Here is a 23,809-nt window from a genome sequence, read left to right as displayed (position 1 = left end):
AGCCTCCCGGCAACCCTTAACCCCTGCGGTTACCATTGACGATTTTCTTCGGCGCCTACAGCGGGAGCAGGAAGAGTCGGGTGCTAGATCGCTAGGGACACCGTCGGAGAGTAGCGCGGTGGTGAGATCCTCTGGGCTTGATGTCACCCTTAGCCCCGACGTCAGGACGCCACCCCTTCAACCGACGCCGCAAGCAGCTAGCTCTCCACGGGACCAGAATGCACCCGAGGAAGTAGCTTCTTTGTTTCCAGAGGCTATCATGGAGGGCTCGCCAAACAGAACAACGCAGAGTGACATGCTCTCTCTGCTAGGACCTGCGACCGGGACAACAGAGGTTGGGGGAATACAAGACTTCACTGAGGTAAAACTAACTTCAGAACAGTCATACACTACACCATTACAACTTTTTTCTCCTACTAAACCCCCCAAAGTTACACTTGAAGCATTATGGGACTTGGTAGTGAATTTGGGGAATTCCTTAAATCCTCAAATAAAAAGTTTGGACAAAGAATTAAAAGAACAGAAAGAAGAAATAAAAGTGTTAAAACAGGATATATCTCAATTAAAAACAGAGACACAAAATACAAGTAAGGAGCTAATATCATTAAAACAAAATCAAGATTTGTTGGTTAAAGATAATATAATACTCAGGAGGAAGTTGGAAGCTCAGGAGAATAATGGCCGAGCTAACAATTTGAGATTTATAAATTTTCCTAAGATCTTGTCAACTTCTCCTAGAGAAATGGTGAAAAGGTATTTTATGGAAATATTGGAAATTCCTGAAAGCTCTTTACCTCCTCTTACAAGAGTGTATTATCTTCCTGCCAAGCCCCAATCCAAAGAAGAAGAAAAAAAATCGAGGAATCCCGGGATAGACCATTGAACATTTCCGCAATTTTGGAACAATCGGATAGAGAATTGGCTGTTTCAGCCACTCTCTTGCTGTCTGTGGCCTTGGCTCCAGACAAGGATTGGATATTAAAACTTTTCTTTAAAAATAGGTCCAAGGACTTCCTGGGATATCATATTCAGATTTTTCCTGATGTCTCTAGAGAGACTCAAAAGAGAAGAAAATAATTTCTACTTCTGAAACCTGGAGTGATTCAAATAGGGCAGGGGTGTCCAATGTCGGTCCTCGAGGGCCGCAGTCCAGTCGGGTTTTAAGGATTTCCCTAATGAATATGCATTGAAAGCAGTGCATGCACATAGATCTCATGCATATTCATTGGGGAAATCCTGAAAACCCGACTGGACTGCGGCCCTCGAGGACCGACATTGGACACCCCTGAAATAGGGGATATTTTCTTTTTGAGATATCCATGTAAATGTGTAGTCGGATATTTATCCTTGAAGTATATTTTTACAGAGCCATCTCATCTGATAAGTTTTTTCTCAGCGAAACGTCTTGAGAAAGGAATAACAGCGCCCAAGGAAGGTTAGCTCCCTGCACTGTAGTAAGACATGGTTTTCCTGTTAACCTATTTGATTTATGTTTGCTCTACTCTTTAAATCTTGGATCCAATATATGGAGGACTAGTGTGTGATCAATTAGATCATTTATTACTTCATTTATGTATCTTTATTTTCAAATTGAATTATGTATTATGGTATATCTCAATTCTGGAATCTTAGTTTATTATGTTATTGATCTCACTTTACTGTACAAGATGTATATGCTTGGTAATACTATAAAATTCTATAAATAAATAATAAAAAAAAAGAAAAGAGGGCTAACTTTCAAACAATGTGCCTACATGTAAAGTCTGCAGGTGCTTTATAGCTACAGACTTAAAGCGGAAAATTCTGGTAAGGGATGCCTAAAGATAGACACCTAGATCGCGCCTACTGCGCTTAACTTGTTTTAATTAGCTTTAAGTGGAACGATAATTGATTGTGCCATTAAAAGCCAATTAAAAAAAAAACCTAGGTGCTGCCAGGCACCTCTCAGGTCCGGCAGCTAACACTCAAGCGCCTAGTGGCACTTAATGATGCCATTTGCCTAAGCAGGCGTTCTTAGGAGTGGAGTTGGCCTTGGGCGTCATTAAGCGCCGCTAGCCACAATTCCAATATGAACCTAGGCACTAGAAATGCAGGCTTTTAAAACCATGGCCTACATTACCAGTGCATAAGCTCATCATTAGGCGTCAGTAGCCACGATTCTCTAAGTGGCGCCTGAATGTGATTGACATGTGGCAGACATTTTTCTAGACGCCTGCCATTCAAGCCGCCACTTAGTGTGCATCCAAATCTGCACCCATTATTTATGTGGGTGCTTTTTCCATGAAAAATTAAAACACATACTTTTGGAAATTCAAAGTTCATTCTCTGCTCCAACTCTGCCCCTGAACACTTCCTGAAATATAAGTATAATTGTGTGCGCTGTACCTGAGTATATTCCCCAGATTCTATATAGGGCACACAAAGTTGTGTGCCAGCAGCAGAGCAAAGAGCAAATTAACTAACGAGGCATCATCAATCAATAATTGGAAAAGGGATGGGACTTGATAGAATAATATTAATTGTGTACCCAACTGCCATAAATTGGATGCCAGCATTTACACCAGGTTTTGGTAGACATAAATGATGGTGCCCAAAGTTAGGTGTGGAATCTGTGCTAAGCTAGTATTCTCTAAAGGGCACTCTGCACGGAGTATCCATTAGAATGCTAGCTTAGCACACATCTTACTGGCATCTACCTTTGGGCACCATTTACTGAATTCTGTCTTTTATGAACAATTTTCAAAACAGTGATTCCTGCACTTAAAAAGCTGTTTTATGTACAGAAATGCCTTTGAAAACTATGCTCAAAGCTGAATATAAATCTATAAAAAATTAAACCATAAGAAAAGTGTCGACATCAGAAACATTTACTAGAAGAAAAACTTAAAATATAGCTAATCTGAGGCAGGTAGACTAGATACAAGTAAATGTTATTGTTAGAAAAAAATATTTTAAAATGCTTCCTCTTCAAAGATGCTTACGAAGGATGATCCCGTCCTCTAATCAATTTTGAACTCTGATCTCTCCCCTTCCCCCTTCTGTTTTTACCTTCTTTTAATGCTTTTCTTTAAATATTGTAGTTTTCCCCACTTTCCTCTTGTTTTTTGATCGTATTGTTTTTTAGATTCTTGATTGTTCCCCCATATTTTTTTTAACTGTAAAACGCTTAGAATTTTTGATTGGTGTTTTATCAAAATTTTAATTAACTTGGAAACTTGGATTTGAATTAAGGAGATGAAAAAAACAGATTTCCTAGAGGTTGGACAGTGAAAAGCATCCATACTGTCTTCTCCTTGTCCTGAGCCCTACACAGTACGGTTTGAAGTGGCACTCTAGGGGGGCGCTATGGAATGGATAATGAACAATATGTGTTTGTGGAGTATTTTGTAGAGTTTTTCTACAAAAGCGCCTGCTTTTCGTATGATTCTGGGTAACTCTAGTTAGATATAAGCATATGTGTTAGTTAAGGCCATGCCTAATAGAAGTGTACGAAAAGTTGGTGAATAAAAATTTGAATATGGATGTAGCCAAGGCCAGAAAAACACACTACAAATTAATATTAAGGAAAAGCATAATAATATTCTTTTTATGTACTTTGCTATTAAGCTAGATCATAGAGGAAATCAGGATATACATGAACTCCATCTTGAGGTAGTGACTCCATTTTTGTTCTCTGTTTTACAGTGTCTTCTGCTTGGCTTTACTCCATTTTGTGTTCAGCCTATGTCCCTAGTCTTTGTTCAGGTTTTTGCCCGCCTTGAACTTCCCTCGTGGTCTAATTGATACCAGATGGGCTTGAGCTGGATATACTGGGCATAATAGAGAAAGTTTTCTTGCATTAAATATGAATGAAATACATGGTATGGATGGATGAAGGGGCCCCGACCGAAAGAACGAATGAATGGATATATGAAAGATATGTGAAAGAATGTACTTAATTTTCAATATTTTATATATGAAACCTGAGCACAACATCTGGAAATAATTAGAGTCAGAAATTGCTGTATCAGTCTCCAGCATAGGAAGGGGGGAATTGGTAGCCCACACTTAGGAATGTGTCAGTGTAACTTGAAACTGTCAGTTTCTGTAAAGCTCAGAGCAGGAGGGGGGGAACAGCCCCTCCTTTCTATGGTACTAACAGGGCTATGAAGTTTTCAGCACTTCAAATGCAGTTTCTCTTAAAACAGATAAGTAGGTTTAGATTTAAAGTTTTTGGCTATGTTATAATATGTTTATGTATATTCAGAAATGAATGTAAACAAAAAATATGATTTTCTGGAACTTTTATTCCATGTTAAAGAGAAGTTTTTTGTCCAAATTTAAGGACAGCCAATGATGTCATGCAGGACAAAAGGTATATATTGGGGAACAACAAATTATCGAGTTGAGCTCTTTGTCAGAAAGCCAGCGTTTTGGCACTGAACAGAGCTTCCGATGACGCAACCAATCTTTTGAAATTCTATTATGGAAAAATAAAGACAATAATTAATTATTTTGATAAAACTTGCGTCGTGGGTCATTTTTCATATATTTTGTTATTTTACACACCTTGAGTGAAAGCTAGCAGTTCACTTGGCAACTGCTTAAAGAGTGCGCTGCTTAAAGAGTGCGCTGGTGTCCCCGTTACCATGCTCAGGTTCAATTCCAATAAGATGGTACTTTTAGCTGCAGCATGCACACATTTTCAGGGTAGTGAGACTGAGCTGACAACATCTTGTATGTTCTTTCCTTTCCCAATGCAGAAGCTGGCTAGAAGGAAGTTATTCTGAGAGGCAGTGTCTCTTGGCTACAAAACAACAAAAACCTCTCCAATGAGATTCTAGTATCCCATGACCTTCCTGGCACAATGGACATCTGGAGAAAAGGCTCCTTTAGGTCTTCAAAATTCTTCACTAGTTTGTCAATCAACAAGCATAAAACACTGGAGCTAGAAAAAGGACCCTCAAATGAAGTAAAATATCTTCTGCAAGAAAATGGACAAGGGACACCTCTGGTGACTAAACGTTATAAAATGGAGGAGGGCCTGGGAAACTTAACACCACTATCTCAGAAGAAACTGCGCTGTAGTCAAACACTTCAAAAATCTCCACGCCTATATTTCAACAGTTCTGCACATGCAAATATACAAGAATATTCTACTTCGCTCTGTGCACTACCTACTGTCAGCTCTCCTAGTACCCCACGATGCCAAACCTCCAAAAGTTTCTTTGACCACTCAGATTCTCTTCTTTCATTCCACCTGGACCTAGGACCTTCACTTCTGGAAGATATCCTTCAGACACTGAACATTCGGAGTTATGGAGACAGTGTTGCTTCAAACTGTTTACTGTTGCTTGGCTCATCTATTCCTGGTGGTAATGGGAACTGGGCTGAAGAATTATAAACCTCAGCTGTATCTGCCTCAGCTCCAAAAGTGCTGTTGGCTTCAAGTTCTGATTGTAAAAACCGCTTAGATAACCTTGATAGGTGGTATATAAAAAATCCTAATAAACTTAAACTTGAAACTTGATTATGCTATATACTCTATAAGAATATTCCTTATCATCTTAATACTTGATTCCCTAATTCACCATATGCCACCTTTGTTCTTCACAACAGAATTTGTCACTCCATCTTTCTGGCAATTTTTTAAATAAGTTATGAGACCCTGTGTTTTTTGTTGTTACCCTGTATTGTGGGACAAGCTTCCTCTGGCTTTATGCTTAGAATCCTAACATCAGAAATTCAAGAGTATGTAGAAAACATATTTCTTTTAAAAGGCATTTGAACATTAATTGATCCTGGGTCATCTGATTGTCTGTCTCCAGGTCCTGTGAGAAGGGGAGCACAGGTTACTTCAGGCACAGTGATAGGCTGACTGACCTTTTCTCTTCCCTTTTTTCTATGTAATAAATGTATTTCTGCCTCTCTCCTTTTCAATTCACTTTTCTATCTTGTATCATATTGTAAGCCTCCTGGATATTCGCCTTTGAGCAGTGTACCAAAGAAAATGAAACTTGAAACATGCACTAAAACTACAAGCTGCCAAGAGAACTTCTTGCTGCTATTTTGGGAGATTTTTGTTCACCACACCCAGACCCAGGAATTGTTTTTATAGCGTTTGAAGCACACCCTAACCCCAATCAACCTGCAAACCAGAATGGCAACTGTCCTCCTAGGAGCTCGCTACATTATCACTATGATGATATTTAAAGTAAAATTTATAGGTGTGGTTATTACAGATAACATGGTACCTATGCTGCTTGTATTTTTTTGGTCACATTTAGCCATTCAATGATGAAATTAACTCTTGTAAAACAGCTCTCAAGAGTCTTCATAACAGGATACTTAAGTGACATGTCCTAAAAGGCATCTATTTTATAAAGCCAACATAGAAGCCTATTTGCCTTTATAACACTGACTTATGCAATGACCCCCAGTACTGCACACATTTTCTTACACAGATTTACATCTAGTCGAATAGCATAAATAGCTAAGGGTAATAGATCTGATATACTGTCTTTCTGTAGATACAATCAAAAAGTTTACATATATAATATATGCAAATACTTTTTTCTGTCCCTAGTGAGCTTGCAATCTAAGTTTTGCACCTTGGGCAATGGAGGGTTATTACATGACTTGCCCAGGATCACAAGGAGTTACAGTGGGAATTAAACCCAGTTCTACAGGTTCTCACCCCACTGCACTAACCATTAGGATACTCCTAACGTATTCTGTTTGTGCTTGCATATTTTATAAAACAAGTACATACATTAGAGGTCTGCATGGGAATGGGGATCGCGGGAATCCCCCCCAACCCTCGGGGACCCCCCTCTGGCCAATGGGACTCCCATGGGGATGGAAGGCTTTGGAAGCAGGGTTCGTCCATATAATGGACACGTCAGCCTTAGTAAAAGAGGGGTTTATAAGTTAATTACCTTAACAGAAAACAAAAAAGGGTTCCACCAAAGAGATTCCACATGGAAAACAGCAGCGCAAACATAAAAGAAACTGTGGAATTGATGATCCTGTCAGAAGTAATTGCTGCTTTTTATGGGGATGGGTGGGGATGGAGGTAATTCCTTGCGGGGATGGGTAGGGAATGAGAGGATCCTGATGGGGACGGGTGGGGACGGAGAGGATCCTGACGGGGACGGGTGGGGATGGAGAGGATCCTGGTGGGGACGGGCAGGGATGGGTGGGATTTCTGTCCCCGTGCAACTCTCTAGCATACATTGCAACTCGGCCTCTTTTGGCCCAAATTAGGCCTATGTGCAAACTGCATAAAGTAAACACAGTCTTCTGATGCACCTACATTTTACATATAGAATTACAGGTGAGTATATACAATACCCATTTTTCAAGTATAAAACCTGCTTTGTAGGCAGAAAGGCCCCAATTCTGTAAGTGGACGGGGTCTACTGCATATCAATCACAGACAGGCACCGCTTACAGTTACGCAGCTCCCAAAGACCCTAGGTGCCAGAAATGTAGACTGGGGTTTTACAGGCCTACATTACCGGTGCCCAGAGTCCTTACTGAATTGCAGCCAGTGATGCCGAAGTCCGGCGCTGCCCCTAAACATGCCCACTTTCTGCCTTCAGCGTCACTATGAGCTGCTAGTCTCCAGAAACATAAGCGCTGGTTCTGCAGGCCACATAACAATGACTAATTATATTTTGGTAATAAGGGTTTACTTGGGTTTTAATGGCATAACCAATTATCATGCCACTTAAACCCAATTAAATCAATTAAGTTAGGCAGCGGTAGGAACTTTCTGCGGCTTTTGTAGAATCTGGCCCAAAATGTGTTACATCCCTCAAAATGTATTTTTGTGTGACAAACTAAAAATGTTGTGTTAACTGTATGATGGAACAAGAGCATTTTTTCAAAAGTTAAAATAAATTGTTAGCCTCTCAGAAACATTCCTCTCATTAAGATGACCTGTTGCATAATTGTTAATTTCATTATTTGGCAATCAGTTATTCTGGGAAATACACATGTGTCACAGAAATCTACTATGCATATATTTATTAATAAAGTTTAATTTGGAATGTAAGGGAATCAGTGGTCAGAGCAGAAATTCAAAAATGAGAAAACAGATCTATGAGCATGAAAAACAAACCCATTACCCTCATTATCCTGTGCAAGGATCAAGTAGCTCAAACAGATACCACTGTTTGAGAAAACCAGCTTAAAATGAAGTACCAATTCATTATAATACTAAAGAAATTAACAAAGATTAGATCTTCTTAGTGTAACCAGCATCCTTGCATTTTAATCTCCTTAAGACTAATAGCAATGAATAATCTTCTAGTAAGAGTCCTGACTGAGGCCCACATCAGCCATCTCGTTTTTACTCATTCTCATCTTTCATGAATTAAGTTTCTGCTTTCTGAAACTTCTACTCTGAGACTAACAACTGGATATAATTACCAAATACAATGATCAGCTAAACTGTTGTGGTGTTTCAGTCAACACCATTTCCCTCTGCCACAGAAAATTACTGATATAAGTTTTCCTAAGCTGTAGGGTACAATCTACTCAAAGCCTCATTTGTCTCGTATCCAAAACTATTTTACTACAGAGTTCATAGATATTTCATAGGGAACATGCAGGCTTTGTTGTTCAGTGTTTCTCTCCTGCTGTGACTTGATCACAGTTTATAACTATCCTTAACAGCTACAATTTAAGCATGACGACTGATTTCTCCAAAAGCAGTTCTTACCGTATTTTTCGCTCCATAAGACATGCTTTTTTCCCCTAAAAAAGTGGGTGGAAATAAGGATGCGTCTTATGGAGCGAATACCACAACACCCCCCACCCCCCCGGTACCTAGAGGTCAGCGATGTTCTGCTTGCCTGGGTGAAAGCAGTACATTGTGAAGAGTTCGGGGGGTGTGGGTCAACAGTGGAGGCGGCTTATGGGGACACCCAGTATACCAGCGAGGGCGCAGTCTTTGTGTTGCCGCCGCCAGCCTCTCCCTCTGCTCAGGGTTGCAGCGGAGACCAGCGAAGAAGAGCAGCCGGTGCCTGCGGCTAATGGAGCCAGAGACGAGTGTAAGGGAGGCCAAGAGCCAGTGCAATACATAGCCGGTGGATCAGTCTTGTTGGAGGCAACTGACTGAGACGGCGGTTATTTTGGTGCGGATCCCTCTCACATCACCGGGAGTCCTGGGCCTGCTGCGCCATTCAGGCAGTGGCGCAGGACCAGGTAGGTGCGTGAAAAGCTCACACCTGCCTTGTTCGCCTTGCTGCCGCAACTGTCCAGCCATGATTAAAACCAGGTAAGGGGGGTGCCCTGCCATGATTAAAACCAAGTATGGGGGGGTGCCCTGCCATGATTAAAACCAAGTATGGGGGGTGCCCTGCTGTGATTAGAACCAGGTATGGGGGGGTGGTGCCCTTTTGCGATTAAAACCAAGTACGGGGGAGGGGGTGCTTTGCCGCGATTAAAATCAGGTATAGGCCAATATGAATAATGCTTGGGCCCATTCTACTATTTTCTCTCTATCCCCAAAACCAAAAGAGTAGAATGGTTCCATGCATTATTCATGTTGGCCTTCAACAGTCATTACTCTGTGTTGGAGCAAGAATGAGTGATTAAATGTTAGTTTTCTTTGCCTTTGTAAAATGCTTATTGTTTTAATTGCAAGAATTGGAATACTTTTCAGGACTATACTGTTAAACTTGCTCTAAACTATAAATGGGATGGGGACAGGTGGAATTAGTAATGAAATCAGACAAATTTTTTGTTCATTTATTTTGAAGGTGAAAGGGAAGGAGTGGCAAATGATTTTAAAATATTGATCCTGTTAGCAGGGGCACCTGATGGTTTTTTGGTTGTTTTTTTTTTTTTTTTTTTTGTAAAGTAACAAAATCTAATGGGGTACTTGAGCGCAAAATGTTGCCATTCTCACCATGAAAACAATGGTTTGCTGCAATGGATTGGTTGTGGGTGTTTCTTAAAATATATTTTTTTAAGGTTTTAACGTTTTCTGTGCTGCGTAGTGTTTTTCATTTTTTAATTCTTTGTATTTTGAAAATACTGTTAATAGTATGGGGCAACCATTTTTAATTAAAAATAACCCCCCCTCAAAAAAAAACAGGTACCGGGGGGGGGGGGGGGCTGCTGTGATTAAAAGCAGGTACGGGGAGGGGCCCTGCCCCGATTAAAAAAAGGTAGGGTGTGCCTTATGGTCAGGTACATCTTATGGAGCGAAAAATACGGTATCTGTTAATCTTTTGAGACAGTGTGTATTGAATTACAGCAAAATGGTGCTTTTTCCCTGCCATCATGTTTCTACAGCATTCTTCTACAGTAATTCCTATTGGGTGTGATTAAGATTGAAAAAATAGCTTCAACTTGAGGCCTGCATATCTGTAACATTTCCCCACAGCATCATAGCCTGGAGGTGCTACAAGCAATTCCCCAAACATTAGTATACAAGCTGTTTTAGCAGAGGGTCTCGGATTCCTGAAGCATGTAGCATCACCACTACTTTAACTCTTGAAATGTGCTGGATCTGGATTGTTGTCATCATCAGTACTGGATGCAGTAAAAATTCCTTCCTGGCAAGCAACTAGTTATGAAATGAGTTATGACAGAACACTTATTGTGGCTGTTACTTTTGCCAGTTTTTAGTGAGTTGGATTAAGCACTGGCAGTTCTTTTCCTAGGTACACATTCTAAGGGTTTCTGAAGTTTGTTTTTTGGGATTTTTTTTTTTTTTTTAATGTTAAGCTGAGCTCTTGTTCCATCCTCTCTCACGATAAGAGACTATTAACTTGTCAGAATTAGCCTCAGACCTCTTGAACATTCCAGTTTAGGTTTGCCTCAGAGGAGATCAGGAAATGCACATGACAGCACCAATCCAAAGAAAGCTATGTGCAAAGATCTGTAACCATGGCACGACAGATCCGAAGATTACACCACCAAGGCTGGAACTTACAGGAGCACCACATTGCACAATCACAGTGCTAAGGTGGTCACCGATAGCTACAATGCCAAAATTCCACTACTGGCATTCCAGTTGGTCCACTGGAACAAGCATATCAAGCTCAGACAGCTAAGTAGTTGCTATTAAAGATACTACATTGCAGGAGGCCAGTCTGAAGGCTTAGTGTTGTGTACGGATCACCACAGATATTATTAGATTTAGCTCCTGGCAGGAATTTAGTCAGAACTGCTGTTTTGGGTGGGCCCAGATTCAAATCGAGCTCCAAAATCGCAAGAAAGAGAACCCACCGGGAGAGACCCCAGAGGCATCAGAGGACACCGGTGCCTCGATCTCTTATTTTCATAAGGGATTACTTACCTTATTACCGAGGGGCCCTTTTACTGATATCCTTCATAACTGGCAGAAAGACCTTATGTGTTAATTAACTTTACCTATTTTACTGAAGGCTAAAGGGAATCCCGGGGTTGGTAGGCAGTGCAGATCTACAGGAGAGCCATTATTGAACTATGTTGAAGGCTTATGTACCCCAAATTCAAGCTTACCATATGGGGAGTGTATCAATGCACCTTTGTTTAAAATGCCACGTAGCAGTAAATTCTTATGTCCATAGGTTGTGGGTGTGTTCTCTGGTTCAAGGGTTTTGGTGACAGATGTTTGTGTTTCTGGAATCCATCTTACACATTCCGGTCTCTCTTTCAGCGCCCGCTATGCTGTTTTGCCACTTTACTTTGTTCAATATGTATCCGGCTCGAGTACATCTATTCCTTAGTAAATGTTATATTGTTGGGAAAAAATGCATCATGATCCATTGGCTCTCAGATCACACTCCTTCTATTTGGTTGTGGAGGAATAAATTACATGAGAAGCGAGGACAGCTGCTGGCTCTCACAAAAGACACAGAACTTTCCTCCAAGTGTGGACACCTTTTTTGCAGATCTTGAGTCCAAGAGGCCGTAGTCACATTTTGAATACTTTATGAGGTGCTGTTTCCTGTTTATTGCCTTGCCCGGACTGATCCTATCTGCTGGAGTCCTCATAGGGTAGTGGGGAGGAGGGCATGGGATGGGGGGAGCAGGGTTGGGATCTATTGTTCATTTGGAATTGTTTGTCTTGCTTGTACCTTGTCTGTTGCTTTGCATTTAATAAAAAGATTTTCAAATAAAAAAAAGGATTTGGCGGATGGAAGAGATTGTGAAATCGCAAGAGTACAAGCATGCGAGAATGGTGGTGAAATCAGAGACCAAGGGAGAAAGAAAAAGCAGAACACCACCGTCAAACTTCCCTTCAAAGCAAAAAAATATGATCACATTACCCCTCTCTTAATTAAGGCACCCTAGTTACCCATATCATACCGCTGACTTACAAAATTCTACCTTTTACATTTAAAACTAAAATGACACAAACCCTGGGATTCATCAATAGATATCTTACTCCATATACTCCATCACGATCCCTGCGCTCCAGTAACCAAAACTTATTAGAAATCCCTTCAACCCATCACATAGTTTATGATTTGACTAGGAAATTAATTTTCAGTGTCACTGCTCAAACGTTATGGAACAATATGCCATCACATCTTCGCGAAGAATCCTCCTTCTCTAAATTTAAATCAAACCTGAAAACATTTCTTTTCAAGGATGCCTTCGATTGTTAACAATGCCATAAGCATTACCTTCCAGGCAGGCCTCTAAACCCCCCCTCCTTTCGTATCTCCCCTTAAATGTTTTTCTTTCCTATTAGAAATTGTATTTCTACTCCAACCTCTCCTCAACTTCGTTTGTATGTCCTGTTTTTGTGTCACCCCAATCTATTTTATATTTTAGCCTTTTTAATCATGTACACCGCTTAGATAATATGTAAGGGACTGTTTCTTCTTTGTGACTCTGTGCAGCACTGCGTGCGTCTGGTAGCACTATAGAAATAATTAATAATAGTATATCAAATTTTAATAAAGTTGAAACTTGGAAGGATTTGGAAAGAAAGTGGATGGCAGTAGCAGAAATTGGAAGAGAAGAAACAGACCAGGTATTATTGGGAGCAATAATGATAGACTAGTGCTTCGGACAGGGTGAGGGCGAGGGTGAGGACAGGGAAGGGTAAAGCCGACAGGAATCAAATGCTGCAGTTCTATGGCATAAGTTACATTTAGTGGCAACTGCTGTATCCACAGAGGTTGCAGAAAACGATGATCTGCCTATAGCATGTGTCTGGGCATGTCCTTCTTACCTGCAGCGTTGTGGAATGGCTGGTGTAGTTGGAAAGTAATGTGTTCGGATTGCCCTGCAACACTGAAGGTGGTGGGCCGTCCACCCAGGAAATCTTTAAAGGGTTATTTACCAAACCAGTTTCATTCTTTATCGCTAGCTCCTGCCAAAGAGAGAATGCACCTTCATTACCACTGTCACCAGCTTCAGATTTAAGAAAACTAACTTAAGGACTCCAAAGCTGAACTCCTTTTCCCTCTCAAAAGCCAGCAACTAATTTGATAATATCTCATACCCTTGCTGTTCTGAGCTACACCGAAAATTTCCTTCAAATGACCACACAAAATCCAAACATATTGCTGTTATCCATGGAATAACCTCTTAGAAGAGCTTTTCACGGTTAGTTATATTTAAGAGTTTGAGCACAGTCACTTTTATTTTCATTTCTTTACACTTCCCTTTGACACATTCAGTCATGTCTGTGTGTGTCCTTACCGGTGCCTTTCACTTTCTTTAGCGTCATCAGAATAATGTAACAGCATTAGCAATTACCTCTTCTGTTGCCAAGTTTCCCCTCCACCCATGCCTCCCACAGGGAATACAGAAGTTTGGTTCTAATTCTATACTCACAGCTGCCTTGACTGTAGCAAATTCCACAACTGCACTTCCTTTCTTCTTACTGGATATCAACAAATTTAGTACTTCTCCATACTGAAAGAAATAGTAAGATGAGAATTTTGTCAAATCCAGATAAATATTAAGAGCCTAATATATTTAGGAAATATGATGTACGAGTCGTGGAGATAGAGAAAAGTTCTTAGTAGGATTCACTATGCAGAATGGTACTAGACTACTGATTCAAGGAAATCTCAGAGACAACTCATTATCGAGAACACTATTTAGTATATATGGTATTATGGTAGTTTTGATGAAATTCATTGCAAACTTTCCCCCAAAAAATTTGGAGATATTTCAGTTCTTCCAATCTCAGTATTTCTCACAGAGTTCCTGAAGATAATGAAAGTACATCTCTTCCCTATACCTTTCGCTCATTCCTACTTCTGAAACTGGACAGAAAGGTACAGAATAGCTGGCTTTTAGAGACATCTATCATGTGCCTTCCAGTTGAAGCATTTTTTACAATACAGACCAATGCAGAAGTACACTGTAAACTCAGTATAATGCTGTATGATATAACACTGGATTGCTTAAGTACAGCCAAGGGTTGGAACCTATCTTTTTTTTCTTTTTGTTATTATATTATCTATTGATAAAACTGTTGTATTTCTTTTTTTTCCATCTGACATAAAGCGAACTTACTTACCTGTAGCAGGTATTATCTGAGGACAGCAGGCAGATATTCTCATATGAGGGGATGTCATCCATAAAGCCTAGTACAGAAAGTTCAAAAGTATACCGTCCCTTTTAAAAAGAAAAAACTTAAGCTGCCAGTACCGTGCTTGTGCGAGTGCCTTCCCACCTGCTGCCGGCTAACAGGACCATCAGTTTAATTAAAGCTAAGAAGCCAAACAGGAGAGATGGACGGGTTGTGAGAATATCTGCTTGCTGTCCTCGGATAACACCTGCTACAGGTAAGTAACTTCACTTTATCCGTGGACAAGCAGGCAGCATATTCTCACATGTGGGACTCCCTAGCTGCCAGGATCATGCCTCTGAGAAGAAGGTTATTGATGAGATTTTGAGGACAAGGTTGTTATGCAGTTAGTGTGATACTTGATTTTTTGAGTGACCTTCTCTATATGGTCTTCAAATAAATCATCTCTTATACAGGGTATGTTAGAAAGATGTCTTGAACATTGGCATTCAGATTAAATATCCGCAGCCAGGCTTGTCTGAACATTGCAATGGATACCTGAAAGCAAAATAAAACAAAACAAAAAATCATTCAATACTTGTAATATTCAGGTTATCAGTGATAAAACATAAACACTTTGACTTCAAAATTATGCTCAGAGACACGAAGGCAAACGGCTAGGGGCCAAAGCCCCAAGAAAAATTGCCTCACCACCCAATCATTGCATATTGTGAAGTTCAATGAATAACATGACTTATAGCTGTAGTCTAGATTAAAGATTCATGACTTGTGGTTTCAATTATTTCAAGCAGAACACTTAACTTAAATAATAATTTAACTTGAAAACTTGAAATAATTGAAACCACAAGTCATGAATCTAGACTACAGCTATAAGTCATGTTATTCACTGAACTTCACATTGCAATGGATATTGCAGAAGCTCAAGAGGTAATACTGAAGGTGTCAAATGTAGAACTAGTCATGTATTTCCTTGTCTCGAGATCATTAACCAAATGATGGTACGAGTGAAGATGTTCTGATGGAATACATTGGTAATAAAGAGATATAATTTGGACCAGAGATTTCAGATGAAATGTCATGTAAAAATTGTAGTTTCAAATTCTGTTTGCCAGCATGGTTGCTTAGAACATTTTGTAACCAAATTTATCTAGAGTTCTACCTTCTCTCCCTGGAAGATTAGTGGCATAAGTCCTGGTACTGAATGTTTTTCAAGGCAGATTCTACCAGTAAAGATTAGTGTTGTAATTGTGGTCTATCAAAGACAGGACTGGATTCTGTACAGGTTGTCCAACTAGCGTGGCGCTACTTGGATATTAAGAGGAGATTTCTGAGGGCAATCTGTGGGGTGAATTGGGCAGTATACCATCCGCGGACAAGTCTGAACTGCTACTGGAAGAGCAGATAGATATATCCGAGTCATATCTCTGGACACTAGGTCTTGGAGATTGAGATCATATAGGGAAACATAGAGAGTGATATGATGAACTCCATTCCCTCGATGTGGATGTATGCCTTAACAGTGATAATGAACACCTATGACATGCACCAACATTGTGCGTCAAAGATGAACGCACATGATGTGCATCTGTATCATGTGTCAGTGTCCACCGGTGATATGCTTCAACATCCTGCACTGATGGACAGAGGTGATATGCTTCAACATCCTGCATCGAGGCTGGATGTGTCTGAAGTGCTTTGACATCCTGTATCGAGGTTGGATACATCCAACGTGTGCCAATGTTGTGCATCGATAATGAACGTCCATGACATGCAACTATGTTGTCTATCAATGTCAGTGCTTGATGCTCAGACTGAGCAGAGGCTAGGAATATTGAGGCAGGAATCTGCACAGTGTGCACCTTCAGCAGCCTAGCTAGTTCCTTTTGTAAAAGTTCTCTGAACTGATCATGCAGTGATGGCGCCGGTACCGATACTTGCAAAGGTACCATGGGCTGTGCCGAGTGTGAAGCGATTGTGACTCAAGGCACACTTCATAGGTGATTCAGTCTCAGTATGCTGGTGCTTAGATTGCTTTGATGGGGAAGACAGATTGTGTGGATATAGACCTAGACTAAGAAATTTGTTTATGCTTTTTAGCTTTTTTTACCAGATTCCCCTGAGATAGGCAGCACCTGAGAAACAGATGTTAGACACTGTGCGTCAGCGAATGAATTTTCAGGCATTATCGATGTCCCTGAAGTTGACCCGAAAATTTTTTTGTATCTCAACTTTCTGGCTTTAAGTGACCTCTTCTGCATTTTAGAGCAGAGCAAGCAAGAAATGTCCTAGTGCTCAGGACCTAGGCACTGGATATACCAGTTGTATGGATCTATAAATGAGATGGTTCTTTGACACCGAGTGCATCATTTGAAACCACTTAAAACCTTGGACATGGATGGAAAAATTGCCAACATGAGGTCAAAAGACTTAATGGTGAGAAATTTGGAGGAGGAGCCAAGATGGCAGCGTGAATATGGCAGTACTCAGGGCTCGTTTACCTTTTTCCCTTCTTCTAATTTGAATAATACCGCATACCAAATGCAAAGGTGTTGTCCCAGGTCAGACCCTCACCGAAGGACTCTTCTTCGCCTTTGCAACAGAGCATACTGAGCTTCACCTCCAGAACTCCTTCAGTTATCGGGAGCGGGACCATGCTGTGTCGGCAGTTCAAGAGGTGACTGCTACACTTGAGCCAGAAATATCTTTATCGCCCTCGGATCCATTTGTTCCTCTGTGTCCTGCGGTCTCATTGACTGATTGTTAAGTGGTTGTAATGGTTCTCCCTGTTGAGGGGCAAAAGTCTCTAGAGGGAGCCGCTGTTGAAAAGAAGATACTAATCTAATCTAATCTAATCTAAACCTTAAGTTTATATACCGCATCATATCCATGAGAATGGAGCTCGACATGGTTTACAAGAACTTAAAATAGTGGGTAGAGAAGAAGAAAAAGGATTACATGAACTTATGTGTAGAAGGGGGGAGAGAAAGGGGGGAAGGATAGAGCTACAATTTGCTGAAAAGCCAGGTTTTCAGTTGTTTGCGGAATAACTGAAGGGAGCTCAGGTTCTGCAGCGGGGTGGTGAGGTCGTTCCAAAGACCTGTGATTTTGAAGAGAAGGGATTTTCCCAGTTTGCCTGAATAGTGGATGCCGCGTGGAGAGGGGAAGGCTAGTTTAAGCCTTTGGGCAGTTCTGGAGGAGTCGGGACTGGAGGAGTTGAAAGACAGTGGGATAAGAGGAGGCAGGATTCCGTGAATGATCTTGAAAGCCAGGCAGGAACATTTGAAATGGATTCTGGAGATTATTGGGAGCCAATGAAGTTTGGCAAGGAGTGGGGAGGCATGGTCAGTTTTAAGCCCCCTCCCCCGGAGGTAACCCTAGAAGATATCTGGAAAATGCTACAAAGACTGGTTGGGACTGTATTAAAATCTGCAGAAGAAATAACAGCTTTATTATGTAACATGGACTCTCCTACTAAAAATGCTGAAGATATTAAGAGATAAAATCTTTATCAATTTGCCTGTGTTAATGAAGAAATATCCTCTCTAAAGAAGGTTAACAACTACCTTAATTAAAAATAAGATCTCAGTACATAGAAGATTGGCACAATTTGAGAATTATAGTAGGAGACAATTTACGTATTTTGAATTTTCCTAAACCACCTGATGTAACCCCTGTTGACTAGAAGAGTCAGTAATAGTAATTGAGGAAAGAGCTACTTTATTAGCCCTCAATGTGCTCAATGTGATAATGAAATTTTACTTCAAAATGCTCAGACTCCATTTTTTGGACAGAGGGTTTGGATCTGACCAAAGAAACGCAGGAAAAGAGAAAGGCATTTCTTGCCCTGAGACAAGGAATTTAGGGGCCACTTTTCAGCTTGCAAATCCTTGTATATGTTTTGTTTGTTTTGCTGGGGTAAAATATATTTTTTATGTCCCAGACCAGTTGAAAGCTTTTCTAGATTTGAAGAAAATCTCTATTGGATAATGGATGTTAATAAATTAGGAGGCGTTGTCTCATTAAGCCTAATATATTGACTTGTATTTTCAATTAACTTTTTAGTTAGTTTTTGGGCTGACCTCTCTCATATTTTTGTGGTCTAAGAAGAAAATGTAGAATTACTTCTTAATTGTATTATGATTTCTATTTTTCTTTTCATTTTTCTCTAACAAGCATTATACTTGTTAAATTTCTTATAAATAAATAAAAAGACTTAGGGCTCCTTTTACGAAGGCGCGTTAGCGGTTTAACGCGTGTAATAGTGCACGCTCAACCGCTGGACGCGCTAGCTGCTACCGCCTCCTCTTGAGCAGGTGGTAGTTTTTCAGCCAGCGCGGGAGTTACGGTAGTGCATGATGAAAAGTCACGTGCATTAAACCTGTTAACGCGGCTTCGTAAAAGGAGCCCTTAATGGTTAGGGAGAAGTTGAATAAAAGATAACCCAAAAGGGGTGATGCTCCCTGCTTTGGAACAAGTTGAAAAAATGCCAGTAGGCCCAAAATTAAAAGTTAGTCAAAAATCAAAAATGTTGGTCATTAAATGAAAGAGATACGAAAATGAAAAATTATGACTAAAAGATGGGAAGGCACAAAAAGAATGCATAAAATATGCATGTAAAAAAGGTACCCTTAGAGGAACTCTAAGAGTGTCTTCTCCGCTCTGTGGTCTTACGAGCTGGCAGCAGGTGGGAAGGCATTTGCGCATGCGCAGTACAGGCAGCTTCAGTTCTTTTTCCTTTTAAGAGTGACAGTATGCTTTTGCACTGTCTGTACCAGGCTCCATGGACAATGTAATCCACACATGAGAATACATTGCCTGCTTGTCCTCGGATAATGTGAATTCACTTATAATGTTATCACATATCTTGAACCCCCAACATCTGCATTATTGAGTCTATAATGTACGTGTTTTAACAGAGCATATTATTTATATAGTTAGATCAAAATCTTGATGAGTTCTACTTTACATCTTTATGCTTTATTATAGGACTGTTATTGGACTACACACATTATTAGGTAAAAACAAATAGAAAAGAATTTCTTTGCTTCTAAACTCCAGTTCAAATCTGCTTCTTTTCTTACAGTGTTAACAGGATAGGAGTAAATAGAAGAATGAACTTCTCACAACAGAACCTTCTGCAGAAGTCTCAAGAGAACATCCTTGGAGTAGCCGCCTTTTGTCTCATCATGCTTTTTGCACTTCCATTTCAGCTAGAAAGAAAAAAAGCCCTACATTAGATTTATCAACACTAAACAACCTCATTGAGCTACATGCAGCCAGTATGCAGAATATAACCCTCAAGTATGGACACATCTAATGTCTTCAAAGCAGCAGCTCTGACAGAAAACATTTGTATTATCTTCTCAAAGTAACATTTCTGGGATATTATCCTTGTATTGTAAAACTGGAACAAAATAGCATTATCCCAGTATCAAACCTTATTAAAAAAGAAGCCAACAGTGTCATAGATAGTATATAATATAAAAGTATGTAACTGACAAATTCACATCTTCTTCCTTCCCATAAGGATAGTATGACATATTTTTGCTCCATCCCAAAACAAACTGTACACCGGGTTCTCAATGTACAGTGAAGGAATTCTGAATGAGATGAGCAGGTGGCTTTATTTTTTTTGCAAGCTGGATGGATCTCAGTCCTGGTTGCACCCCAGTGTAGGCCTGGACTTACAATTCCTGATTCCCTGTAGAAAGCACAAACTGCAAGTTCTAGCATACACTGGGAGTAAAGCACCACTTGAAGCAGCATGTCCTGAAAAATAAAATAAAATGGAGCACGCTAGGTGAGGGAAGCCAGAAAGGGGTAGATCATGTTTCAGTACGCAATAAAGCAGATGATTTCCTAAAGGAGAGTGAACACTGTTGAGGGGTAATCTTGCTTTTTAAAGAGGAGAGAGGTAGAAGGACCTCAGTAAGAGAGGAGCGATGCCCCACATCTAGTGTAAAATGACAAATTTTGTTACATACTTGACAAATAATTGAGATATATACTTGACAAATAACATAAAACTTGTACTGTAACTATGGTAAATTGTAACCTGTTAACTGTATATTATGTATGTTAACCTGTTCTAAGCTCTTTGGGGAGAACGGGATAGAAAACTTTTTCATTATAGTAGGACAGTTCAGCTTTTAAGTTTTTATAGAGCAAAAAAGTACTGTGCAATCTGGGATGCTCTCTTTCACAAAACACATACACAATGGAATATAACAGGTAACACACAAGAAAATGGTATATAACAGGTGAGCTAGGTCTCTGTATTACCAACTGTGCTAGCTCAAAACATCAAGAATGGAACAGAGAAGGCTAATGCACATCTTGCATTATGCTTTTCTATTTACAAAGAAGTTTCACTTGGAGATAAAAAGCTTCTATTTTATAAGATGTGCTCATTGTCAGATTGTTGAGTCCTCATCCCTCCTCTGATATGTCCTGAAAATCTGGTGTGGCTAGGATACCAACACAAGTTAGGGAGTCATGCACATGTAGTGATCTGGTAAGCCTTCCTTCCCTAAAAAAATGTTGGTTAAAATATTCTGAAAAGTGTGAAACAATTTTGTCTCACACATCTTGAATTAACATAATTACAGAGAAGGGGCAAAGATTTGTTATGGGCTTTTTATTTGTGCATATCTTCTCTTTCTGTCCTTCTCCCCCCTTCCCCTCCCTTTATCTCTTCCCTCCTCCCAAGCAGCACACACCAAGGCTGCCTTTGCAAGCCTAGTTCAGAAACTCCATTAGATGTCAGAAGTGTCTCCCTTACTTTCAATTTGGCAGTCACTACGCTGTCATCGTTTTTCCCTTCAGATTTACCTGTGAGAAGAAAGTGAATAAATCAGAATTGGAAAAATTAACATAAATTTGTGTGAAGCTGTACAAAAACTACCTTTACGAAAGTGAAGCGTAATAAATAAGCCCTCCTTTATATTTTTTTCAGTGCAAATTCCTCTGTAGGCTTACGTATGTCAAGAAGTTGGGAGAAAGCTCAAGAAGCCATATGACACATGGAAATTTCAGATACATCACTCTGCTCAATTGTATTGTATTAAAGTGCTGTATTATATCAAAATGAAAATAGTCATGTCTATCTAGGAAGGGATCCTGGGTGAGAGGAATAAAGACACAACACTATTCAAAAGCTCTGGAATTCACGGGGGTGGGTGGTCATGTTGTTCTACATACTGAAAGCTTGGGGTTCAATACGATTCTGATTTGTATCACGGATTTTAATCTGCACAGAACAGGGCATGGGCTTTGGTTCTCAGTCTAGTAACCGAGTTAATGAATGCACTCTCGAAGGCTTTCCTGGTTTGAGACTCACTGGGATAATAGGCTGCTTTGACTAGTATAATGGAAGACAGCAAGTTTCAGAAAGGTTGATAAACAGCTTTACACTGTGGACTTTTGTGTGACAGTGTAGTTTCAAACAATTTTTATTGGGATTCAAACATTTCAAAACATATTCTTAGAAGCAATAACTAATCAAAACGGAATACTACATATCATCAGTGCTTTATCACGTTTATACAGATAGATGTGGAATCTCCAATTTTATAGTAGTGTAGAACCCCAAACCATAATCCAAAGAAATAGTAGTTTTTAATTTGCAATCCAGCCAGCCCTCAAAAGATTTGGTTTTCAGGATGTACCTAAAGAATATTCATAATATGTTTAGCTAAAATTTGTCTAAGAGTGAGGGTTGAATAAGCTTGCAAACTAGATTCTTCTTCTGAGCAGGGACTGTTTATTTTATGAGTATGCCTTTCACCGCTATAGAAATGATAAATAGTAGTACAGTAAAACCTTGGTTTGCGAGCAAAATTTATTCCAGAAGCATGCTTGTAATCCAAAGCACTCGCATATCAAAGCAAATTTCTCCATAGGAAATAATGGAAACTCAGATGATTCGTTCCATAACCCCAAAACTTTAATACAAAATACTATACGTACTTGTATTGCAAGACCTCACTTATTTAGAACAGTCACTACACTCCTGCAGAGTCAGAGAGAGAAGACATTGCTTGTATATCAAGTTAAAATTTAATAAAATGTTTTGCTTGTCTTGCAAAACACTTGTAAACCAAGTTACTTGGTTGGTGAGCTCCAAGGAGCGATTCTGAAAACCATAAGGTTTCTGAGTTGCTTTTGAGAGTTTATTTTAAATTCTACCAAGGGAAAAAATGACTGCATCAGGAAAGAGATTCTAAACGCATGTTTTCTAAAATTGTGCAGCATCTAATTAGCAATATGCCAGTCAGTGAAATGTTATGCAAGAGCCCTAATATTCGTAATTTATTATGACAGGCATTGCAAGTGCTAGTCAAGATGTGAGAGGTCAAACTGCCTTTTTTTTCCCCACATTTATTTTTTATTTTATTAAAAGTGCTTTTAAAACACAACACTACAACCCAGTCAAGAACAAAACAGACAATTGAAAGTCATCCGAGTAGTTCCTTCACAGAGACTTATATGCACCAAACAATAGTCAAAACAACGTTGCCAATATTTTTTGGTATCAGAGGGATTGCTCATTATGAATTTGTACCAAATGGACAAACAGTTAAACAAGTTTACTATTTGGAAGTGCTGAAAAGGCTGCGTGAAAAAGTTAAGACGAAAACGAACTGAACTTTTGGCCAACAACTCAAGGCTCTTGCATCACGACAATGCATCAATTCACATAGCACTGTCTGTGAGGGAGTTTTCAGCCAGAAAACAAATAACTGCATTGGAACACCCTCCCTACTCACCTGATCTGGCCCTAATGACTTTTTTCTTTACCCAAAAATAAAGGAAATATTGAAAGGAAGACATTTTGATAACATTCAGGACATCAAGGGTAATATGACGACAGCTCTGATGGGCATTCCAGAAAGAGTTCCAAAATTGCTTTGAAGGGTTGACTAGGCGCTGGTGTCAGTGCATAGCTTCCCAAGGGAAATACTGTACTTCAAAGGTGACCGTAGTGATATTCAGCAATAAAATATGTAGCACTTTTTCTAGGATGAGCTTGTAAACTTAATTATCAGACCTCGTATTTCACTTTCCACCAGATTAAATAAAAACATTGCATGAAAATTCTGCTGAATGTTGTAAAGTGGCCGCTTCAATAGCTCAGTGATAGTGTGGCTAACTGCAGTATGGAGGATGTAGGCTTAATTCCTTGAAGACAGGGCCCAAGCTGTAACAATGAAGAGGCAGCCTGAGACCTTCGTCCTGCTGAAGAAGTACAAGGTCTGCATACCTTAGGCAGCAGCTTCTTGGAGGCATCAAAGAACAGCTGCAGTCCAAGCAAAACAATAAGGTTTAACT

The 23,809-nt window shown here is 39.8% G+C and overlaps 2 protein-coding genes across 3 annotated transcripts in view; one reads left to right on the top strand and one right to left on the bottom strand.

Moving 5' to 3' along the window:
* Positions 1 to 6,524, top strand: part of GCHFR (GTP cyclohydrolase I feedback regulator) — an 84,614-nt gene extending 78,090 nt beyond the window's left edge. Inside the window, exon 4 of the transcript XR_004540099.1 lies at positions 4,743 to 6,524. The gene's annotated coding sequence lies outside the window, so the exon portion shown is untranslated. The remainder of the gene's footprint in view (positions 1 to 4,742) is intronic.
* The window catches only part of DNAJC17 (DnaJ heat shock protein family (Hsp40) member C17), a 130,714-nt gene that overhangs the window by 33,521 nt on the left and 73,384 nt on the right, over positions 1 to 23,809 (bottom strand). The window contains exons 7-10 of one of the 2 annotated variants that reach the window (XM_033951592.1): positions 21,261 to 21,310; positions 19,612 to 19,689; positions 13,774 to 13,854; positions 13,166 to 13,306 (exon numbers count right to left, since the gene is read on the bottom strand). In XM_033951592.1, coding sequence (XP_033807483.1) covers positions 13,166 to 13,306; positions 13,774 to 13,854; positions 19,612 to 19,689; positions 21,261 to 21,310 — 350 coding nt within the window. The remainder of the gene's footprint in view (positions 1 to 13,165; positions 13,307 to 13,773; positions 13,855 to 19,611; positions 19,690 to 21,260; positions 21,311 to 23,809) is intronic. The other variant, XM_033951593.1, reaches the window with a different exon arrangement.

Source organism: Geotrypetes seraphini, chromosome 7 (assembly GCF_902459505.1).
Source record: "Geotrypetes seraphini chromosome 7, aGeoSer1.1, whole genome shotgun sequence".
Classification (NCBI taxonomy): Eukaryota; Metazoa; Chordata; class Amphibia; order Gymnophiona; family Dermophiidae; genus Geotrypetes; species Geotrypetes seraphini.
Note: the sequence above shows the minus strand (reverse complement) of the source record. Positions and strands in the feature narration are given on the sequence as shown.